The sequence below is a fragment of the Protopterus annectens genome, chromosome 9.part0 (assembly GCF_019279795.1).
Source record: "Protopterus annectens isolate FY-2018-M chromosome 9.part0, PAN1.0, whole genome shotgun sequence".
Lineage (NCBI taxonomy): Eukaryota > Metazoa > Chordata > Ceratodontiformes > Protopteridae > Protopterus > Protopterus annectens.
Genome location: NC_056743.1, coordinates 766,451,913 through 766,474,675, shown reverse-complemented (window position 1 = coordinate 766,474,675; position 22,763 = coordinate 766,451,913). Strand labels below are relative to the sequence as shown.

The 22,763-nt window shown below is 46.2% G+C and overlaps 1 protein-coding gene across 2 annotated transcripts in view; it reads right to left on the bottom strand.

Annotated features, from left to right (window-relative positions):
• Positions 1-22,763, bottom strand: part of TTC17 (tetratricopeptide repeat domain 17) — a 3,338,929-nt gene that overhangs the window by 3,181,377 nt on the left and 134,789 nt on the right. For both annotated transcript variants that reach the window (XM_044083397.1, XM_044083398.1), the window contains exon 2: positions 19,036-19,125. In XM_044083397.1, the coding sequence (XP_043939332.1) occupies positions 19,036-19,125 (90 nt within the window). The remainder of the gene's footprint in view (positions 1-19,035; positions 19,126-22,763) is intronic.

Genomic DNA, 22,763 nt, shown 5'->3' with positions numbered 1-22,763 from the left:
CCTCCAGCACCCTCTGTCCAACCAGTTGACACACACAAAGATACGAGTTATATGCAAACACACAGACACTCATGGGGAAGGCTGGCACAGGTTCTCCAGCTACGTCCCATCCTGCCAGTTAATAAGGTAGTACCAGCTGCCAACCACCAATAGCAGCTACTAAAAAGGCCCTTACCAAAGGGTGTCCAATTACTGTGCATTATCCAAATAGTAAATGTGACCCAGAGCTAAAGCTATTGGAGTGGCTTGGCCAGGATCACTTAAATTATCCCTACACAAAACAGCCACAGTTGAAAGGTCTAAAATATTAAATAAAAAAAACACAAGACAAATACTTACTACACAGTGCTAGTCAAGAGTTCAGAGATCACAGGAAAATGCTTGAATTCAGAGATCACAGGAAAATGCTTGAAACACAGTACAATAGTTCTGTCATCAATACAGAAAAACACCTAGACTAAACTTATTTTCTATCTATATCTAAGAGTAATCATAGTTCTAAATAAACTTGCATATAGAGCAAAGCAGAGTACTGGTGAGTTGTCACCTTTAGACAAAATTCAATATGACCTGTCTCGGAGAAAGTCCCTTTAATTGAGGATACATCCTGCCGACTCATTTTAGGTTACATTATTAAGAAAGAAAACAGTCCCAAGCATGAAGCAGCAATAAATACTAAAAAACCAAACCACCAGTCTGGCCTAACAATGAAGGAAACCACCAGCAGTAGCGAAAAACAGTTAATCACTTTCGTCTCAGAAGACTTAGAAGTCTTGTGAAACGAAAAGTGATGTTAAACTGTTTTTCGCTACTGCTGGTGGTTTCCTTCATTGTTTTGTCAGACTGGTGGGTTAGATTACATCATTAACAATTCTCTGGTTTCCCAGGCTAACAAACTCTACATTTACATTTCTTAGTAAGCTTGCACCTGGGTCAGGAAATGACAGCAATTAAAGACATTATATGTAAAATCTAGCAATTAACTCTGGTCTCAAAACAATAGAAAGAATTTGCTCGTTCAGACACCACAGCTCCGAGCCCTGAGAGCAAACAGTCAAAATGCTTGACTTATAAGCTTTCTTGCAGCAGAGTGCACAGTTACATTTTTGCAGTTCAACATCCAATGCAGTCTTCTCGCATTTAAGAGAACAAGCGTACGGCTTTTATTCCTATTTACAAAGGCATCAACATATCTACAAAATGTTATCTAGCTAGGCTGGCAGCCTTCACATATTTTACACTGCCAACTAAAGTTTAACTGTAGTGAAACTAGCCCCAACTTTGGAGAGAGTTGTCAAGAAATGAATATCTGAAAATGGTGCAAAAAAATATCAATCTCCTTATCTAACGCCCAGGGAAGCTTTTCCATTCCACTTACAAACTTTTCTGGAAGACTCCTTTGCGAAGCCAAAATATATGTCACAAGCTGGAGTAAAACTGCCTCAACTGTAACTTTTACTGGAAGTGGAGAACCATGAGGTCAGATTGATGGCCTGAATGTTGGGGGCATTGAACCCCCAACAGGTGAGGGGGAAATCCTGAGTAGTCTCCAGTATCCATGGGGACTGAGGCAAGACCGTAGAAAGGGGAACCATACTTACAAAGGCCACAAGGGGAAAATGAGGATTACCAAGCTCTTCAGCCTGCTTGTTTTCTGAAAAAAACCCTGGAATCGGGGGGGGGGGGGTTATCAAAAGAGACCAGACACTCAAGCATGAAAGAGCACCTCTCGGTGACTCCTCCTGAGGAGATCTCAGAGCAAAGTACTTGCTGCACTTGTTGAGAGTGGCGGCAAATGGGCCAACCTTGCTGCGACTTAAAGCCTGGAGATCATATTCGCTACCAAATGATTGAACGACCACTCATGAGGCATAAGAATTGATCTGCTTAGTTTGTCTGCAAGCATGCTGGTTTTATCCAGGATGTGCATCACAATTAGAAAGCAGTCCGATGAGCTCACCCATTTCAGAAACCCTCAAGGCCTCGCTGCAAAGGGGTTAAGAATAGTTTCCTCATTGCTTGATGATGTACCAGATTACAGACATGTCGGTCTGAATTGCTGTAGTCCCCAAGGGAAGAGCATCTTATAAATTCCTACAACACTAAGACTGCTCTCATGTCTAGGACACTAATATGCAACTTGGCCTCTTGGACCACATGCCTTGCACAGCGTTTCCCCAAGAAAACGCCACCCCACCTGTAAAGTGTCAGTGGTCACTGTGGCTACTGGGTTCAGTAGAACAGAGGGCACGCCCAGAAAAACATTCATTGTATTCACCAGCAAATGTACTGCTTGCATATCAGGGTGATATTTACTTGAAAATATAGGCGGTGATACATACTGGACCACTGCACAGCTAGAGTCTATTGCAGAGCCCACATAAAGAAGCATGCTAGAGATGGGTTGGTGTCAGCTGCCATAATACCAAGTGCTTTAAGCACTAACCTTGCTGGAGGAGATGAATGGGAAAGGATAGCCTGAACCTGGATTCTGATGGCATCATTGCCTCTCCACCGCATTACTTCTATGTTGGTGTGTTCAAAACTATCCTAATTAATTCCAAGCATCAACTTCATCATGCCACCAGTTGGTCTCTCCAGATTTTTGACACTTTGGGCATTGCAGTATATCTTGCCCAATCACAACTTGCACCAGTTTAGAGCTAGGATGTGGTAGTTAGGAGAAAGCCATCTACATATGGAAACACCTGAAATCCCTTCAGTCTCAAGTGAGCTGCAACTACTGCCATGCATTTGGTAAACACCCTGGGAACTGTGCAGAATCCAAAGGGCAGAACTCTTAACTGGTAATGACTGGCTCCCAGCCAAAAAGTGGAGAGGTCTTCTGGATAGTCTATTTTGATATGATCGTAGATCTTCAAGACATGTACTGAGCACATCCAATCATTCTTGTGCAGAAAAGGCAGAAAGGACTTCGACACTAAGGAGTGTGAAAAAGTTCCAAATCTTATCTAGTCAGGTGGGACCTTCTGGACTACTTTGTAGCAGCTTTTGTATTTCTTGTCCCATTGTCCATCCTCTGAGTGGAATGTTAGGAAGTTTCTTCTTGTGAAGATGAGGAAGGGAAAATGGTATGCAATAACCCCTGGATATGATTCTTTGCACCTATCAATCTCTTGTGATGTTTGCCCAGGTATCTAGGTGCTAACAAGAACAGACACCCCACCCCCAGACTGCCTCCAGAGATGGAGAGTCGGGCAGCACTTAAGGAGCACTGAAAGGGCCCATCTGGAAAATAATTTCTAAAGCCCTTGTTCTGAGGGCCCTCTCTGCATCCAGGGTGACGTCCACTATTAAATTGCTCCCCCTACCTCCGAGGGGCTCCTCTGCATCCAGGGTAATGTCTACCACTATAATTTTCCCCTCTACCTCTGGAGGAATCATCCTCGAGTGAATCCTGGAACCACATTTTCTTACCCCCTCTCTGGTTCCAAGAGGTGGTCTGTTGAGGCATAGAAAACTTTATTCCCACGGCAGACAGGGTCTTTCCTTGTTCACTGCAGGAAAGCACATCTTTCAATGAAGGTCCAAACAAGGAAGTACAGTCAAATGGAGCATTAAGAAAATACATCTTAAAGGGCTCTGCAAAGTCACACAGCTGCACTCAGGCTTGTTTCCTTATGGCAGTGCCTGAACTGGCTGCTCATAAGGTCCCTTCAGCTGTGTGAGAGTATCTATTTCAGATGCTTTGAGGTTAAAGAGTGGCCACTTGAGAGGTGGTCCTTTAGAAATCCTCAGCAGACACTGACTGACAGTATTTGACAGTTGTTTAGTCAAATCTCTCTGAAGCCTAGTAAAAGTGTGCCAGATAATTAAGTGACCTCAGAGCAAAAATAGCCAAGGTAAACACTCACTTTCCAAATCTGTCCAATGTTCTGGACTCCCAGTTAGGTGGATGGACAGAAAGCTAGCTGAACAGAGTTATTTTCTTTGTGGTTGCTGCCACCACTGTAGCATCAAACTGGGACTCCTTTGCTCCAGTGGGTTCTGCTTGCAGCCGAGGCCAAAAAGCTGTCATGGAACTTGGGGATGGGCTCAACAGTATCAGGCTCCTATGCCCAGCAGGAAATCAAATTATCAAGTTCCTCCGCCGGAGGGGGGTATCCAAAACTTAAACAGGCCAAAACCAAGGGCCAAAACCAAGTGCCTCCACGAACACCAATTCTTCAGGAAAAAGTTTGGGAAAACCAGCCACCCGTTTCAAGATCTCTACAACATCTCCAAAGGAGATGTCATTGGGTGGTAACCTGGAGTAGCCCTCTCCATCAAATTCAGTCTTCTGTGAGAAAGACTCTAGGGGAATTTATGTGCCTCTTACACTTTCTCTTCCAGGGCATCTCTTCCACAGGATGTTCTAGAAAGCTGCCAGAAGAGAGAGGGCAAGTTCCTCCACTGAAACTGGTTGGATACTTACTGGAACTGGCTGTCGCTGTGGATTAGGTCTGACTGACAGACTCAGAGCTCAGAACAAAATGAGAGAAAGACGCAGGATCCCAAATGTAAGACTGTTCTCTGGAGAGAAAAAGCCCTTTCCACTAGCTGAAAGTGAAAGAGACCAGGAGAAGAAGCCCCAACCTGTTCTCTCTGAGCTGAAGCTGCCAAAGATAGATCTAGACTACCTCCAGAGACGGCCTCGAGGGAAGAATCAGATCTGAAGCTCCAAGGGGAAGAGATGGATCCAACAAAACTGAAGCCAAACTTACCTCAAGTCCCAACACAGACACTTTGGTTCTGCTCTGGTAACTCTGGATCTGACTGGGTCTTAAAGCCGGTCTGGGAAATAGTCCGAGTGGTGGAAGAATCTTTCCTCTAATCCAACACCAATCCTCTCAGGGTTCTCTTACCCTTGGGCTTCATAACTGCAGGACAGATCGGAGAAGAGGACAATAGTCAGACGTAAATAAGCACACTCACGGAGAGTCACCGATAGAGGATGGAGTTTATAAGACACCCATCTGGATCTTAACACTGAGAAACGTTTGCATCATCCTATCCAAATCTGCTTCCAACAAGCTTCTGGAGGACTTGCAGGAAGAGGTGGAAGGGGGCCCTGAATGCTTCAATGGTGTTTGGAGGAGCTAAGCAGGCAGAGTGAGCGAAATTGGCTTCACAACACACTGTGCAGTAGCACTCCTAAAGGAAGTGCCCACCTTCGGATCTGATAACTTAGGATCTGAGGGGGTAGCTGTTGGACTTACAACAGCAGGAGTTGAAGCTTTAGGATCCAAATGTATAATGTCTCGAGATGCAGAAGTGTCGAATCCAAGAGTTTTATCGTCTTTGTTGGCTGCTCTGAAGACCTAGAAGACAAAGTGAAAACATTTTTAGTGCACCAGAGGAGCAAACTTACTAGGTTTACCAGGGATTTGACCCCTGGAATGGAAGAGGAAATATGACCACCTCTTAAAATAACCTTTTTCTTTCGGTTGGCCAGGGCTCTTGGGTTAAACGTGGAGCATGTTCTGCATGATATGTACAAGTGCACAGCTCCTAATTAATACACACTCCTTGTGGACATCGGAGTACATTCCTTAAAGCCTGTGGCTTTGTCAGACATGATTTCTTTAGTGAAAAAAAAAAACACACTACAAAAAATAAACCGGTTAAGCACTTTTTTTTTTTTTCAACTAAATAGAGGAAAATAAGAAGTTATGTATCTACCATAACGTTCCATGTTAGTTGTCTTCTTCTCACCTTCTTTCTTGCTGGATGGGTTCGGAGCCGATCCTCGGCCCACTGCCAATACTAAAGCTCGAGAGCTAATTCCACCGGCTCGAGGCTCCCCCATATCCCACAATGCTAGGCGGTAACTCCTCAGATCTCGTTTGAAGCTAGGCCAAGCAAGAAAAAAGCTCCATAACATGGAGAAGGGTAACACACCTCTATAGGGCTGACTGTGAGGTGACATACACCTAACAGAGGAAATATAGAGGTGGTAAAGCGTTGGAGAAAAGGATTAGAAAAGGTCACAAAACAATCTCCTCTAGGTCTGTCCAAGCTAGGGGGGGGAAGGAGGGTGGGACGCAAAAAAGAAGGCGAGAAGAAGACAACTAACATGGAACGTTATGGTAGGTACATAACTTCTTAAATGTTAAGATGTCTATCTCGCCTTCATTCTTGCTGGATGGGACCGTGTCCCTAGCACCTTGTCCCGGGTGGCCTATCGGAACAGACTCTTGAGAACAGTGGAACCAAAGTTGGCACGGTCTCTGGAGGCTATGTCCAACTTGTAATGAGAAATGAATGTATGAGGTGAAGCCCAAGTAGCTGCTGAGCAAATAGAATCAATAGGAAGCCTATCTTGAAAGGCTATGGATGTGGCCAAGGCACTTGTAGGGTGAGCTCTAGGCTTCGAGGGCAATTGTTGGTGTCTGATCTCATAAATAAAGGTAATCGTAGAAGTAAGCCATCTCGAAAGTGACACTTTAGAGACTGGAAGACCCATCTTGCCTTCCGCATATGAAACAAACAGTTGGTCTGTTTTTCTAAACTGTTTAGTCCTGTCTAAATAATACCTTAGTTGGCGATTAACATCTAAAGAGTGCAATTTTTGTTCTGACCTGTTGCCATAATCGGGGGAAAAAAACGGGAAGATCAATAGTTTGATTCAGATTTGCTTGAGAGGCCACTTTGGGCAAAAAGGATGGATTGGTACGCAAGGATACTCTATCTTTGTGAAAAATTAGATATGGAGGAAGACAGCATAGAGCATGAAGTTCCGAAACCCTTCTAGCCGAAGTGATGGCTATTAGAAAAAGTGTTTTCCAAAACAACAACTTCATAGAACATGAAGCTGCAGGTTCAAATGGGGGGTAGAATCAAAGATTCTAGAACCAAGTTCAGCTCCCATGGAGGAGGTGGATCCTTGACAGGGGGCTTAAGAAAAACTCCTTTCAAAAAGGCTTTACAGAGTTTGTGGGACATAATAGTAGACTCTGACACTCCCACATGAAAATTAGATATAGCCGCCAATTGAACCCTGATAGGAGAAGGAGAAGAGCCTGCTTGGAAAAGCTCAGCTAGGAAAATCAAGAATGGACTGAATAGGTGCAGTAAAGGGGTCTATTTCCCTGGACACTGCCCATAAAGAGAAACGTTTCCATTTGCTGCTATAAATCTTCCGGGTAGAAGACTTATGAGAAGCTATCAAAATATCGGAGTGAGATATTAAGGGAAGCCTGGCTAAGGTTGGAATTGGAGGAACCACACTGTGAGGTTCAGAGAAGAAAGGGATTGGTGCAGTTGACCCGATTGATGGATCAAGAGATCTGGAACTGGGTCCAGATGCCATGGTTGCGCCAAAAGGTAACGATGAAGAAAGGGAAACCAAACTTGTCGAGGCCAATAAGGGGCAATGAGGATCATTAAGGCCTTCAGAGCAATGGCTTTCCGAATCAGCTGAGGTATCAGTGGGAAGGGGGGAAAGGCATACAGAAGTCCCGGAGGCCAATCGTGAGCTAGAGCGTCTCTGATGGGATGACCTGGTAGGGGAAAGAGTGAAGAAAATCGGCACACTTGCTGTTTTGGGGAGTGGCAAAAAGATCGCAGTAAGGTTGGCCCCAAGTTCGAAAAACTTCTTCCAACACTGATTTCTTCAGAGACCACTCGTGAGGCATGAGGATTGCTCTGCTCAATCTGTCTGCTATCACACTGGACTTGCTGGGAATGTGCGTTGCTATCAGGAAGCGCTGAGAAGAGATCTCCCATTGCCACAGTCTGAGTGCTTCTCGACATAAGGGGTAAGATTTGGTTCTGCCTTGCTTGTTGATGTACCACACTACGGACATATTGTCCATCTGAATTGCTATAGTTCCCTTGGGAAGAGAGTCTTGGAGGGCTTGCAACGCCAGAAGCACTGCTCTCATCTCTAGAACATTTATGTGCAAGTGGCACTCTATCGGCTGCCACGCGCCCTGGACTGTCCTGCCCTGGTAATGCCCCCCCACCCAATCAGGGAGGTGTCCGTTGTCAGAGTTGCAGCCGGGGGAATGAAGGGTCTCCCTAGAAAAAGTTGGGGAGATGTGACCCACCAGAGAAGATGATTCCTGCATGACTGAGTAATGCTGATAGTGTGGGACATTGGTAGAAGTTGAAAGGACCACTGAGTGAACAGCATCCACTGAAGAATCCTCATGTAAAAGCGGGCTAAGAGGAGGAGAGGAATAGCCGCCGCCATAATCCGTAGGACTTTCAACACCAGTCTGACTTTGACCTTGTTTTGTAAGAGAAGAGAAACCTGCTTGTGAATGTCTGCTACTCTTTGTTCTGTGAGTCTGGCTGACAGACTGACTGTGTCTAATCCTGCGCCTATAAAGGTAATAGACTGACAAGGCGACAAGACAGACTTTTCGTAATTTACAGAGATGCCTAGAGTCTGACCGGTTCGTAAAGTGTAGTCTGTGGCTAAGAGAAGTAGATGCCTGGTGGTGGTAGCCAGGAGCCAGTCGTCTAAATACGGAAACACCTGGAATCCCTGGACCCTCAAATGAGCGGCGACCACTGCCATGCATTCGGTGAACACTCGGGGGGCTGTAGTGAGACCAAAGGGCAGGGCCCTGAACTGAAAATGACTGGCCCCTAGCCTGAAGCGGAGAAATCTCCTGGATCGTCTGTTCATTTTGATGTGATAGTATGCATCCTGGAGATCTATGGAGCACATCCAGTTGTCCTGGCCCAGCAAGGGCAGGATGGACTGCAGCGTGACCATCCGAAATTTTGTTTTCTTGACAAACTTGTTCAAGTTGCGGAGATCCAAAATGGGTCTCCAGTCCCCTGTTTTCTTTGGAACCAAAAAGAATTTGGAGTAAATTCCGGATCCTCGTTGGTCTGCTGGAACTGGTTGAATGGCTCTTTTTGCTAGCAGCTTTGAAATCTCTAGTGCTGCTTGCTCCCTTTGACTGGGTGGAACGTCTGGAAGGGATTTTCCGGACTGTTTTGGGATGCGAATGAAAGGAGTCTGCCTTCGGATAGGATAGACTGTACCCACTTGTCTTGAGTAAGGGAAAGCCAGGTTTTTGGGTACAGAGATAATCTTCCCCCGACTGCCTCCAAAGGTGGCCAGTCGGGCAACCCCTCAGGGGTGCTGAAAGGGTTTATCAGAGAAGGTTTCTCGACTACCCTGATTCTGCGGGCCTCCTCTGCCTCTAGGATGGCGTCTATTATTATTGTTCCCTCCTCTGCCTCTAGAGGGGAAACTACTCTGTGCATCCGGTAAGACTCCCTGTGGTTGTTTGCGGAACCACATCTTCCCCCCCCTTCTGACCTTTGGGGTAAGGCCTAGAAGGGGTAGAAAAACGGACTCCGACGGCAGAAAGAGTCTTACCTTCTACCTCGCACCTTGTCAGAGTATCCTTCACTTGTGGACCAAAGAGAGATGATCCGTCAAAAGGGGAGTTAGTGAAGGACGCCTTGAAAGGGTCCGCAAAGCTACATAGCCGCATCTAGGCATGGCGGCGTAAAGCCACCCCTGTACCTGCGGCTCTGCTCGCTCCATCAGCCGCGTACGAAATCAGGCGCATGGAGGAGTTAACTACTGAATTAAGGGTAGCCAGCTGGGAGTTCATCCTATCTTGAAAACCCACAGCTGATGGGTCCTTCAACACTTCACTCATATCCTTGAGCAAGTCCCTCTAAAGACGAGTGAAATGACAGGTAATTCAGCGAACGCATGGAGAAAGTCGGTGATGAAAACTTTTAGTTATGTACTCACCATAACTTCAGATGTTTGGGATCCATCTCGCCTACATTCTGACTGATGGGTTCGGAGCCGATCCCTCGGCTCCGACTCGGCACGCTTATGCTAGAGAGCGAGGCCTCTAATTGGCTGAGCTATCTTTATCCCAGGATGCACCACCACTAATCCCCCAGATCTTGTTTGTCCGCATTCATGCACACATGCACAGCTTGTTTATATAACATTGTTAGATGTTTCAAGATGAAACAGGATTCGGACCTTCTGATATCCTCTGATCTCCAAGGAAGGGGGAAGGAGGGTGGGTTATTAGAATGTAGATGGATCCCAAACATCTGAAGTTATGGTGAGTACATAACTAAAAGATGTTATGCGATCCTATCTCGCCTACATTCTGACTGATGGGACAGCGTCCCTAGCACCTAAATCCCGGGTGGCTCATTGGAAAACACTCCTGAGCACTGTGGAACCAAATGAAGCTCGTCCTCTAGATGCCACATCTAATTTGTAGTGAGAAATGAAGGTGTGCGGGGAAGACCATGTAGCCGCAGCACAAATGTCACCAATAGCAAGCTTAGAATGAAATGCTACCGAAGTAGCCATAGCCCTTGTAGAATGAGCCTTGACAGAGGTGGAAAGCTCTTTGTTAGAATAAATATAAGCTTGAGTAATACAGTCCCTGATCCATTTGGCAACAGTGACCTTTGTGACCGCGTTGCCCAATTTGTTTCTGCAAAGGACACAAACAACTGATCTGTCTTCCTTGATTGTTTGGTCCTATCCAAATAAAAACGTAACTGCCTGTGGACATCTAGTGTGTGGAAAATAAACTCCGCTTTATTGGAGTATTTTGGGAAAAAAACTGGGAGCTCTAACGACTGTTGCAAGCATAAAGTAGAACAGACTTTAGGAACAAAAGAAGGATTTGGTCTGAGGGATACCCTGTCTGTATGAAAAACCAAGTACGGGGGTTTCACTGACAAAGCTTGATGTTCTGAAACCCTTCTGGCTGAAGTAATCGCCACTAGAAAGGCGGTCTTCCATGATAGAAACTTTAGATCACAGGTAGCTGCCGGTTCAAAGGGGAAAGAAGTCAAGGCACGTAATACTATATCGAGATCCCATGGAGGTGCAGGATGAGAAATCGGAGGTCTTAATAGAGCAGCACCTTTCAAGAAGGTCTTACACAACCTGTTGCTCATTAAAGGTGGGTCTATGGATTCATGAAAATTAGAAATCGCTGCCAATTGTACTTTGATGGTAGAAACAGAAGAGCCTTGGTTGAAAAGAGAGGTCAGGAATTTGAGTACTTCTGCCACGGGAGTAGAAATGGGGTCCAGGCCCCGGAGTTGAGCCCAGATAGCAAACCTTTTCCATTTGCTAGAATACAGTTTCTTCGTAGCAGACTTGTGGGCTGAAGACAATATGTGCACCACATCTGGATCCAGTGCATGCCTCCTGACTATGGTCGGAAGAGGAGGAGCCAGGCCGTCAATTTTAATGTGTGTAGGGACTGGTGTAGTAGTCCCGACTGATGAATCAGTAGGTCTGGAACCTGGTCCAGGAACCATGGACCTTCCAGAGCATGTTTCCGAAGATAGGGAAACCAGACTTGATGAGGCCAGTAAGGAGCAATTAAGATCATCTTGCTCCCTAAGAGAGATGCCTTTTGAATTACCCTGGGTAGGAGAGGAACTGGAGGGAAGGCATAAAGCAGGCCGGTGGGCCAAGGGTGGACTAATGTGTCCATAGGGCTCTTCCCCGGAGCCGGGGTTAGGGAGAAAAATTCTTTGCACTTCGCATTCAGAGGAGTCGAAGAGGTCGCAGCACGGAACTCCCCATTCGCTGAAAATCTGCCTTGTAATAGTCATATTCAGAGACCATTCGTGAGGAGAGAGGATGGTTCTGCTCAACCTGTCGGCTATGACATTGGACTTGCCCGGTATGTGAGTAGCCACTAGGAAGCGTTTGGTCGAGACTGCCCATTCCCAAACTCTCATCGCTTCTCTGCAAAGAGGATAGGATCTGGTCCCTCCCTGTTTGTTCAGGTACCAGACAACTGACATGTTGTCTGAGTGAACAGCAATTACACCCTGAGGGAGGTAATCGTGAAGGGCTTGAAGGGACAGGAGTACTGCCCTCATTTCTAGGATGTTGATGTGGAGAGGAGTCTCTTCCGGGTGCCATTTGCCCTGGACTGACCTGCCCAGGGAATGCCCCCCCCCCCCCCCCGTCTGGGAGGCGTCCGTGGTCAAAGTGGCCGCCGGAGGAGGAAGAACAAAGGGTCGCCCCTGATCCAAATTGGAGGACACTAGCCACCAGCGAAGGTCCCGTCTGCAAGATTCTGTGATCCATATTAGATGATTGAGAGGGAGTTCCTGAAAGGACCACTGAGTTGAAAGAAGCCACTGGAGGATTCTCATGTGTAACCTTGCCAAGGGAACTAGCAGAACTGTGGCAGACATCGATCCCAATAGCTGTAGGACCATTCTGGCTGGGGCTTTGGACCTTGGGGAGTAAGGCTCGAACCTGATTTTGTATGGTCTGAATTCTGTCTGCAGGTAGATAGACCCGCATCTGGTTTGAATCTATCTCTACCCCTATGAATCTTATTCTTTGAGATGGCCGTAACACAGACTTTGGCCAATTGAAGGTGATTCCGAGGGAATTGCCCAGTGATGTTGTGGCTTGCAGGCTCCGTAGAAGTAGATGCTTGGAGGTGGCAGTTAGAAGCCAGTCGTCTAGGTACGGAAACACCTGGAATCTTAGACTCCTCAAGTGAGCAGTCACTACTGCCAAGCATTTGGTGAACACCCTGGGGGCTGTGGTGAGACCAAAGGGCAGCGCACGGAACTGAAAATGACTGCCTCCTAGGCTGAAGCGCAAGTGTCTCCTGGACGTTTGATGTATTTTGATATGGTAATACGCGTCCTTGAGGTCTATGGAGCACATCCAAACACCTTTCTCCAACAATGGGAGAATGGTTTGTAAAGTGACCATTCGGAACTTGGACTTCTTGACTGAACGGTTTAGGTTGCTTAGGTCCAAAATGGGCCTCAAGTCCCCGGTCTTTTTTGGCACCAAAAAGAATAGAGTAAGACCCTAATCCGATCTGGTCTGCGGGGACCGGTTGGATGACTCCTTTTTGCAGCAGCTTTGAAATTTCTAAGGCTGTGGTATCCCGTTGACTGGGTGGCGGGTCCGGGATTCTTTTGGACTGAGGGGGGGGGACAACAGAATGGGATGGAGTAACCTCCGGCGATAATTCGAAGCACCCATCGGTCCTGAGTGATCTGGAGCAGCACAGTCGGGCAATCCCTCAGGGACTATGAAAAGCTGAAGAGCCACGAAAGGACTCGCGGCCCCCAGTGTTGTGGGGGCCTCTGCCGCCTCTGGGACGGCGTCTTCCTGATGAATTTCCCCCTCCTCTGCCTCTAGAGGGGGAACCTTCCTGCTGAGAGGGGTAAGACTTCTGCGATCTACGGAACCACATCTTCCCTCCTCTTTTAGCCTTGGGATAAGGCCGAAAGGGAGTGGAAAATCGTGCCCCTACGGCAGTCAGAGTCTTACCCTCCTGTTCACAGCGGGTAAGTGTGTCTTTCACCTTGGGCCCAAACAGGAGGACCCATCAAAGGCGTCGGCAATGAAGACTTGAAGGCCTCCCGAAATGACACAGGCGGAGCCAGGCTTGTCTCCGTGAGCAATGCCTGTACCGCCACTCTACTCGCCCCTTCGCATACGAAATGAGCCTCATGGACGAGTTCGAAATGTACGACATTGTAGCCAGCTGAGATCCAACCGTCTGGGCCAGCTCCTCAGGCAGGTTACCTAAGAGGGTATCGGATAGCTCCTTAATCAGATCCCTCTGGAATCTCGTAAAGTGCGTCAGGTAGTTCAAAGACCTCAGAGTAAAGGCCGCTGAACTAAGGGTGCGCTTACCGTACCGATCCATGCTCCTAGACTCCTTATTAGGAGGATGGACGGACGTAGAAGCCTCTGCTACATCTTGCTGGGTAGCGGATGCCACCACCATAGCATCCACAGCCACACCTTTCGTAAGGAACTCTCTATCTGGGGGCGCCGAAAGAAATTTGGACGAGCGGGCACTGGTTCCACAGAGTCTGGGTGTTCCCACGCCCTTCGACAGATCAAATCCAAGAGCTCGAACGGCGGAGACACCCAGGAGGCGGAGGGCTGAGCCCCGAAGGCCTTCAGGAACACCGACTCTTCAGCAGAGGGAGGTTTGGACTGCCAGCCGCCTCGTTGTTTTAGGGCTTCCAGGATGTCTGCAAAGGAGACATCATCCGAGGACGACTTGGGGGACCCCTCTGCATCATCGAGATCGGTGTCAGATGTCAAAGACTCATCAGGGGAGTCAACGTGCTTCCTCTTGCACGTTTTCTTCCTGGGAGGTTCTTCCGAAGAGGCTTCAGAAGGACCTCCAGGAGGGGGAGAAACCCCAGCGGGGGTAACCTGAGGCCCAGGGGCTCCGCTGTCTGCGGACAGGGGGACTGCCAACGACCCAGTCTCCAAATGTAGGGAAGGAGCTGGGGAAACTGTGGAGGTAGCCAATGAAGATTTGGCTAGAGCACTCCTCATAGCCCTGAAGGCGGGACCACCAGAATCCTGGGAAGGTCCCCCCTCAGTGGCCACGACAGTGGACGGTACTCCCGCCGCCGACGCACCAAGAGGGAGACTTGGGACCGAAAGCATCAATCCCGAAGCCTCCTCCCCAGGGCCAAAGGAAGAAGTCCGTGCACTGAACTCCGACCCAAGAGCCGGAGTCGGAGCAAGGGTCGGGCCTGACCCTAACACCTCCACTGGTTCCACCAACACCTGCTCCAACGGTGCCGAAGCTATTGGAGGAGGAAGTACAGTAAGGGAGTGGACCATCGTCTCCAAAGCCAAATGGGCTGGAGCCGAAACCATCTTTTGGAACACCGGAGACTGGAAGAGAGTCAAAGGAGCACCCTGTCGATGTCCGAATCAGACATCCTGGATGATAGAGGATACCGATCGGGCCCGAACCGATTTCTCCATCGGCTCCGAAGGGCTCGGGGACCGGCTCCGAAAGGACTCAACAATTATCGGCTCCGAGGAAACCTTCAAGGAAATTTCCCTTGGTGCCGATAAGGACTTCGGCTCCGAGGGGGAAGTGTCTGAGCCGATGACCCTTATCGGCTCCAATATCAGTGGAGCCGATGAGGGTGACCCGCCCCTCGATGCCCCAGACCGCGGCTCCGAAACCAGAGGGGTCGAGGCTGGAGGCATAGAGGCAGACCGTTCTGACCTCGGCTCCTAAGTCCGTGGAGCCGATGGAGAAGTCTGCTTAGTCTTCTTAGCCGTCGGATCCGACTGACTGGTCGGAGCCGGCGCTTTCCTCTTTTTAGAAGGAGACGGAGAGGAAGACAAAGCCTCCTCAAAAGGAGGCTTGATTAATCCTTTGAGGATTAATTTGTTTTTCCTCTCCTGGAGGACTCTGGAGGAAAACGCATGGCATACACTGCACGATTCCTGCAGATGTTTGGCGCCAAGACAATAGACGCACGAGGAGTGGTCGTCCGTTATGGACATTTTGAACCCACACCTCGTGCACTTTTTAAACCCGGAGGGTTTATGTTCTTTAGACATAATGTACAAAAAATAGACAACAGTAAATTAAGAGTTTGTATACACAGGAACAAAATATGCCACTAACTCCGAAAAATATTTAAACTAAAGAACTTCTTTTTTTTTTTTTTTTTTTTTTACACAAGAAATGTAAGAAAGAGAAAGGGGAAACAAGGAGGGTCAAGACCCTCTAACTCAAACGGGTACTTGACCCACACACAACCACTGGGGGAAGGCCCCTCTAACTTAAAAACGGAACCTTCTCTGACAGGAAAATATATGAAAAACTCAATGAAACTACAAGAAACACACTCGTACACAAAAAATAGCAGTTAAAACAGCTTTTGGGTTTAAATGAAGGAAATACTGACAGGAAAAAAAGACTATATATATAGTACTTGGCCCAGCCAATGTTGAGACCACGTCCAAGCTCTGTAAGCAGCAAACGAGATCTGGGGGATTAGTGGTGGTGCATCCTGGGATAAAGATAACTCAGCCAATTAGAGGCCTCGCTCTATAGCATAAGCGTGCCGAGTCGGAGCCGAGGGATCGGCTCCGAACCCATCAGTCAGAATGTAGGCGAGATAGGATCACATAACATCATCCGCTTACCGTACCTGTCCATGGTCCTAGATTCCTTATTAGGAGGATGAACAGGTAGCAAAGGATCCGCCAATTCCTTCTTGGTGGCAGCAGCCACCACCATGGCATCCATAGAGACACCTTTGGACAAAAACTCCTAGTCTTTGGGGGCAGTGAAATTTGGCCGGCCTCCTAGGGGTGGGTTCCACAGAGTCAGGAGCCGTCCAAGCCTTCCTCGCCACCACTTCCATGAGTGGGTCAAAGGGAGGGGACACCCAGAAGGTGGAAGGTCGAGAACCAAACGCCTCAAGGTACACAGATTCGTCCTCTGAAGGGTTAAGGGCTGGCAATTCCCCCTCTGCTTCAGGATTTCTAGTATTGTCTGCAAAGGAGACGTCTTCAGAGGGGGAACGAGGGGAACCCTCAGAATCTTCCAAATCAGTGTCAGAGGTGACAGACTCAGGTGAGTCAATGTGCTTCCTCTTGCACGGTCTCTTCCTAGGGGGTTCTTCTGCAAGATCAGGAGAGGCCTCGGAAGAGGAGGAAATTCCCACTGGGGATACTTGAGGCGCAGATTCTCTACGGTCCGAAGCAAGGGGGTGAGAAGAAATCACCGCAGGCACTGTAGATGGAGGAGCTGATGGAGCAGACTGTGGAGTAGAACCAGGTTCTAACACGCTCCGCATGACCTCAAAGGCACCCCCATCAGGCAGGGCCAGAGGTCTCCGCTCCGAAGAGCCGAAAACCTCCCCCGGCACCGACAACGATGGCTCCGAAGCCGATGGAGCCGAACTAACCAGCGCCGAAGCACCGAGAGTGAGAGCGGGGTCGGACAAGGGTCCGATGCCACTCGCCCCCCTCTGAGCCAACGAGGGAAGTCCGGCGCTGAGATCCCTCCAAGGAGGAGGTCGGAGCAGACGACGCCAAAAGGAAAGGTATCGGTTCCGACACTCCCACAGTCTCAGCTCCGAGCAGCACTGGCTCCGAACTCAATAGAGTCGGAGGAGGAATGTCTAGTGGAACAGGGATAGCCATCAACTGTTGAGTCGGGCTGTGTAACATCTGGGCCAGTGCCTCGGACTTAAGAAGTCTACTCACCACCCTCTGCAAATCATGGTCCAAAAGTCTGGAAGACCTAGAGGGGTGTGACCTATGGCTCCGTTCAGACAAGAGAGGCGAGGCTGGAGCCGAATGAATGGAGCCGATAGAAGAAGACCTGGACCTCTTTCTAGTAGTCTGTTCCGACAAGAGTATCGGAACAGACTTACACTTATCTGTTTCGGCTCCGGAGAAGAGGACACAGTGCATGTAGTAGGTCTAGAATCATCGGCTCCGGCCGGAGCCAATGGTTGAACCGATTGAACGGTCTTCGAACCTCCGGAAGACGGCTCGGACACTGGAGCCAACTGCCTGGAGGACTTGGGTTTCCCCGACAGACTGTGTTGGGGGACCCTCAGGCTACAACAAGCCTCTTAAGATTAATTTTTACGTTCCTGCAGGACTCTAGGGCTGAAACCGTGACAGACAGCACAAGAGTCCTGCAGGTGTAAAGGTCCCAGGCAATACACCCAAGAAGTGTGACCGTCTGTCAGAGACCTCTTCTGGCAGCACGAGTCACACTTCTTAAAACCTGAGACCTTCGATTCTTTAGACATATCTAAAGATATACAAGTAGTGCAATCACTCACACACAAACACACAGATTACACTAAAATTAAAATTAAAGTAACTAAATTTAACAAAGATTCCCTAGAAAAACACTCTCACTCCAACTACTAGGAGGGGTGGGAAGGGGCCTAAGGGAAGAACCCTTGGAAAATTTTTTAGAAAAGGGGGAGGAATTTGTATGGAAGTAGTAAAAAAACTAAGTAATTAAGTAATAACTACTGAAAAATTAACTTAAAGGGGTCTAACTTTGGTAAAACTTTTATAAAAGTAACTAACCTGCAGAGCCGGTTGGAAAGAGCACCTCATCAGCTAAGCGGCAAACGAGATCTGAGGAGATACCGCCTAGCATTGTGGGATACGGGGGAGCCTTGAGCCAGTGGAATTAGCTCTCGAGCTTTAGTATTGGCAGAGTCGGAGCAGAGGATCGGCTCCGAACCCATCCAGCAAGAATGAAGGCGAGATAGACAACTTAACATAACTAGTTACTATGGAGAGAAACACCCAAGAAAAGGGTAAGAGAGAGAAACAATACCAACAATGGTAGTAGAGAAAGTGGTATGAAATACTACGGAAAGAGAAAGTCAAATAACCCTGACATTCAGCAAAAACTAGAGCAAGAGAGAAAAATAGTAAACCAAGCTATTAATACAGAATAATCTAAACTCAATACCACTGAAAGTGTTAAGAGTGTGGAACCTGTGTCTGGTTTATGAATGTGCAAACAAGACCTGGGTCAATAAGGATGGCATAGGGCATTATGGCTAGAGGGAGTAGCTTGTGAGTTGGAGCCAAAGTCTGCGGCAGAATCTAATCTGGACCTGTAAGCGAGGAAGAAAGAAAAAGGACATCAGATCTTAAGACATTTGCAGCTGTTCGATATTCTCTACCATTGGTCACCACCCAAAATGCTCTCTACTTAGGTGTCAGAATCAGACTGGAACTATCCAAAATTCGGTAACAATGCTAGAATCCACTCTACAGAGGCTGAAGGGGCCATATCAACTAGCAGTACTCATACTGGTCAGCTATACAAAAATTCATTATTCAAGAAAAAAGTCAGTTAATAGTGTTAGTATCCTAATGGACACGTTATTTTCAGCTAGTAGTACAAAGCCTAGACTGGGCAGCAAGTAAACAAGTGGAAAAAACAGAAAGCCTGCTCAAATCATTTTGAGTGTCGATGCAGCTGACTGATCAATTACCAAGAGAAAACTTTCTGCTAAACAAAAATGAAGAATGGAACAAGTTTTTAGAATTCCTGGTAACACAACATAAAAACAATTTTTCTTGCTGCAGTGCAGTATGATATCATGACCTGTAGCAGAAGTGTAAAGTAAACTCTGCTTCTTTGTCCCTAGATATGCAACTGAAAAATCTGGATTTCTTCCCACAGGAATATGCAAATGTTAGTACTGATCAATAGGGCATCAAGTTATAGGAGTACGCACACACAAGTGATTTACCTCCAGCTCTTTGAGGTAGTTAACAGTTGTTTCTTGTCTCATAAAGATCACAAGATCATGGGGATGCTTCAAATTTACAGGCGAATCAACCTGCAAAATCCAAAACAAAATTGTGTTAGCATTATACATTTCACTGTAACATATCAATGTTATATCAAAGCCACACTTAATTAGAACACTTCAGAGATGGATCGAATACTTAAGACATGCTAATAGGGAAATCTTGTTTGCTTATTTGGCTCTCTTGATTAAACAAGACCATTTGTTTTAATATACAAATTTTCTGTAAAAACGCAAACACCTACATAAAGCATTGATTTAGTCTGGTTTACCATATACAGCATCACCCCACTCAAGAAAAGGAGACTACTACAACCTAAAACAAAACCATTCTTTTTGCTCATCTGACTTCACAATCTAATACCAGCAGATTTGACAACAAAGTTAGTGTAAGCTTAGCCTGCACCAAAGGCACACCATGAGAAGATAAAATCCTGAAGCAAACTTAAAAATATGTGCAAGGTAGGCCATGCTGTGGGTGCTGCAAGAGGGCTATACAAGACTAAAACATGTTTTGCATAGTAAAAAGGCAAAATGCCAGACGTTCATTGGTCTAATTCACAAGTTTAAAATGCAGAAACAGTTCCTGACTTTGAATGAAAGCTCCCCCGCTGGACTTTCAGAGCTTGCATGGAAGAGGAGCCACTTCACAGAACAAAGTCAATATATTCTGATGTTCACTCTTTGCCTTAATCTCAGACATTTTATCTTTGTCAGGCTTGTGCCATGCAGTGACACTAATACTAGGGTTCAAATAAAGAGGCAACATGGAATATAGATGCTATTAAATGGAATCAAAATGTTCAATGAACAAAAAGTAAACCGCTCTAAACTCATTTTGTCCACTACATACAATGCACTGTTCCTTTAAAAGGAAGTTGCCAAGGTTAATCTAGGATTTATACGCTAAATTAAGGAAAACTGATAAACAAAATCAGAAATTAACTCAATCCAACTTTCAATTTTTCATTTTCCTGAAAGTGTCACACAAAAGAAAATAAAATGCTTCAGAACTAAAACTCTACTCCTAGGTCATCCCAAAAAACTCCTTTGAAACATGTATCAGGCAGTAATGGCAATTACAGCTCTCAGCAGCAGGTACACCCCAAATGATTTGCTGGAATACTCAAAGAACCCGGCTACCCCCATCAAATTCTGGTTTAAAGGACAAGGCAAACACTCTCTCTCAAATGTCTTACAACAGCTAAACTTCCAATTTCAAAGCTGGTTTTCCCAGAGCACATTAAAACACCATATTAACAGAACTCCTGTTCTAGTCAAACTGTGTATGTGACATTTAAATTTACAATCAAATTTAAACTCACACAACTGCTATACTAAAATCTTTCTTAATACTAAGCAAAGAAAATAGGCTTAATCTTACATAAAGTCACACCTCTAACCCTGCCTCTCATAAGGACTACAAATACAGCCACAACTCAAGTATTAGAATGTGTGAAGTCATTCACACCATGGCTTCAAGTCCAGTTACATTTAAGATAAAATATGTAGTAAATTACAGTTTTTCTAGGACAATACGGATTCAGGAATTCCAAGTTTGGCTATGTTACATAAAGAGAGCTTCCAACACTGGCAAACAGCTCTGCTGCACACAGTTTAATCTTTTTAGTACAGATATCTTCCAGAACAGTTATCCAACTCCTAACCTTTTTTTTTTGTTCTATACATACAAAATGTCTTAATCTTCAAAGCCGGACATATTACTGGCATAATTATGTAAAGCAAATACGATGAAACTGCACTCCACATTTCAATGGCAAATGAATGCAGTTGCATCATGAACTTAGATTTTTTTATGCCGGAAAAAAAAAAAAAAGGTCAGGGCCTGAAAACAACTTTATATTTAGCTTTCCAACTCTAAAGAGAGCCAAAAGCTGTACTTCTATTTTTAAATTGTTGTTTTCAAACACTGCTACTTCTCAACTTTTGCCATTGCAGAGTACATTCATAGAGAAGTACTAGGCTAACTGCCCTTGTGAGCCATTTTAAGCCTAGCTAATTATCCCCTGTGAGATCCAAACCCTGTACCTTGTGTTTGTAAGGCAATCACCTTAACCATTAGGCCACCCTCCCAACCCAAATTTGATAAGTGTGTATAGCATTTTAAGGTTATCCTTAGAGAAATTATAAAATGTTCAAAATAAGATCTGGGACAGTTAGCTTTGTATTGCACACTGCATGACCCCACTACCAGTTAAGTAAACCAGACAGCAGAAAGTACTGTTGTGTACACTTACCATAGATGTAAACGTTAGAGTGTATTCACTGTTGCAGTCATTACCATTTGGGTTAACTGCTTGCAGGTAGCCCTCAGCCAGCCTAGCAAAGTCTTGGGTCCTGCATCGATTGCTGTCCCTTCTCCCATGACGTCAGGTCATCAGGGGCATAAAACATGCAGCAGACGCCATTACATCAGTTTTTCTTGCCCTAGATGTCAGGTGCCCCCCTAATGGGAAGGAATTAAATATAAAAGCACAAAGATATACCTCCAACAAAAAAAGCAAATACACCAAAAAGCTTTTAAGCATAGTAAAGGAAAGTAGAGGTATAGCCAAAAGAAGTTAGGGGGCTGGAGGGAGGGTAACCAGGACTGCAACAGTGAATACACTAACATATACATTTATGGTAAGTGTACACAACTGTACTATGTTATTCGTGTTTCACTGTTGCAGTCATTACATTTGGGTAGATTCCCAAAGCTATGGTCGGGAGGAGGAATTTAGATAGCATTAGGGTCAGCTATAAGGCCCTGCAAGACTGCAGTGGCAAAGCCAGCTCTGGATTTAGAGAAAATTGGCAAATGATAATGCTTGGTTAAAGTATGAACAGAACTCCAGCTAGCAACATCTAGGATGTCTCTGGTAGGGACGCCTGTGAGAAAAGCTGTAGAGGTAGATGCAGCCCTAGTGGAGTGAGTTATGATCCCCTGGGGGATAGGTTTTCCATGGTGCTTATAGCAGAAATGAATGCAATGGCTTATCCATTTAGAAATGGTTTGCTTTGAAACAGCCTTCCCCTCTGCCTATGCAGCAAATGCCACCAGCAGTTGTTCAGATTTCCTCTGAGGATTAATCCTGTCCAGGTAGAATCCAAGTTGTCTGTGCACATCTAAGGAATGCAGTATCCGTTCCCCTTTATTCTGTGGACTGGGAAAGAAGGTTGGCAAATTAAATGGACTGAAAGAACAACACTGGATACCACCTTGAGCATGAAGGAAGGATTGGTTCTGAGGGACACCCTGTCTCCATGAAAGGCTCCACTGCCATAAGGGCCTGTAATTCAGATACCCTTCTAGCTGAAGTGATTGCTAAAAGGAAAGCGGTTTTCCAAGAAATAAATTTTAAGTCTGCAGTAGCAGCTGGCTCAAAAGGAGGTAGAGTGAGTTTCTCCAAGACAAAGTTAAGGTCCCAGGCTGGGGTTGGAGCTCTCCTGGGTGATCTCAAATTTTTGGCCCCTCTGAAGAACTGGTTGAGCAGTGGATAAGAGAAGGGGCAGTTCTGTGTTATAAATGAGCAGAAATGGCAGAGATATGGATTTTAATGGAGGAAAAAAAAAAGACAGGCCTTTGTGAAGCATCTCAGTTAAGTATTGTAAAATCTGAGGTAAATTGGATGCTGCTGTGCTCATCCCTTGAGACTGGTACCAGG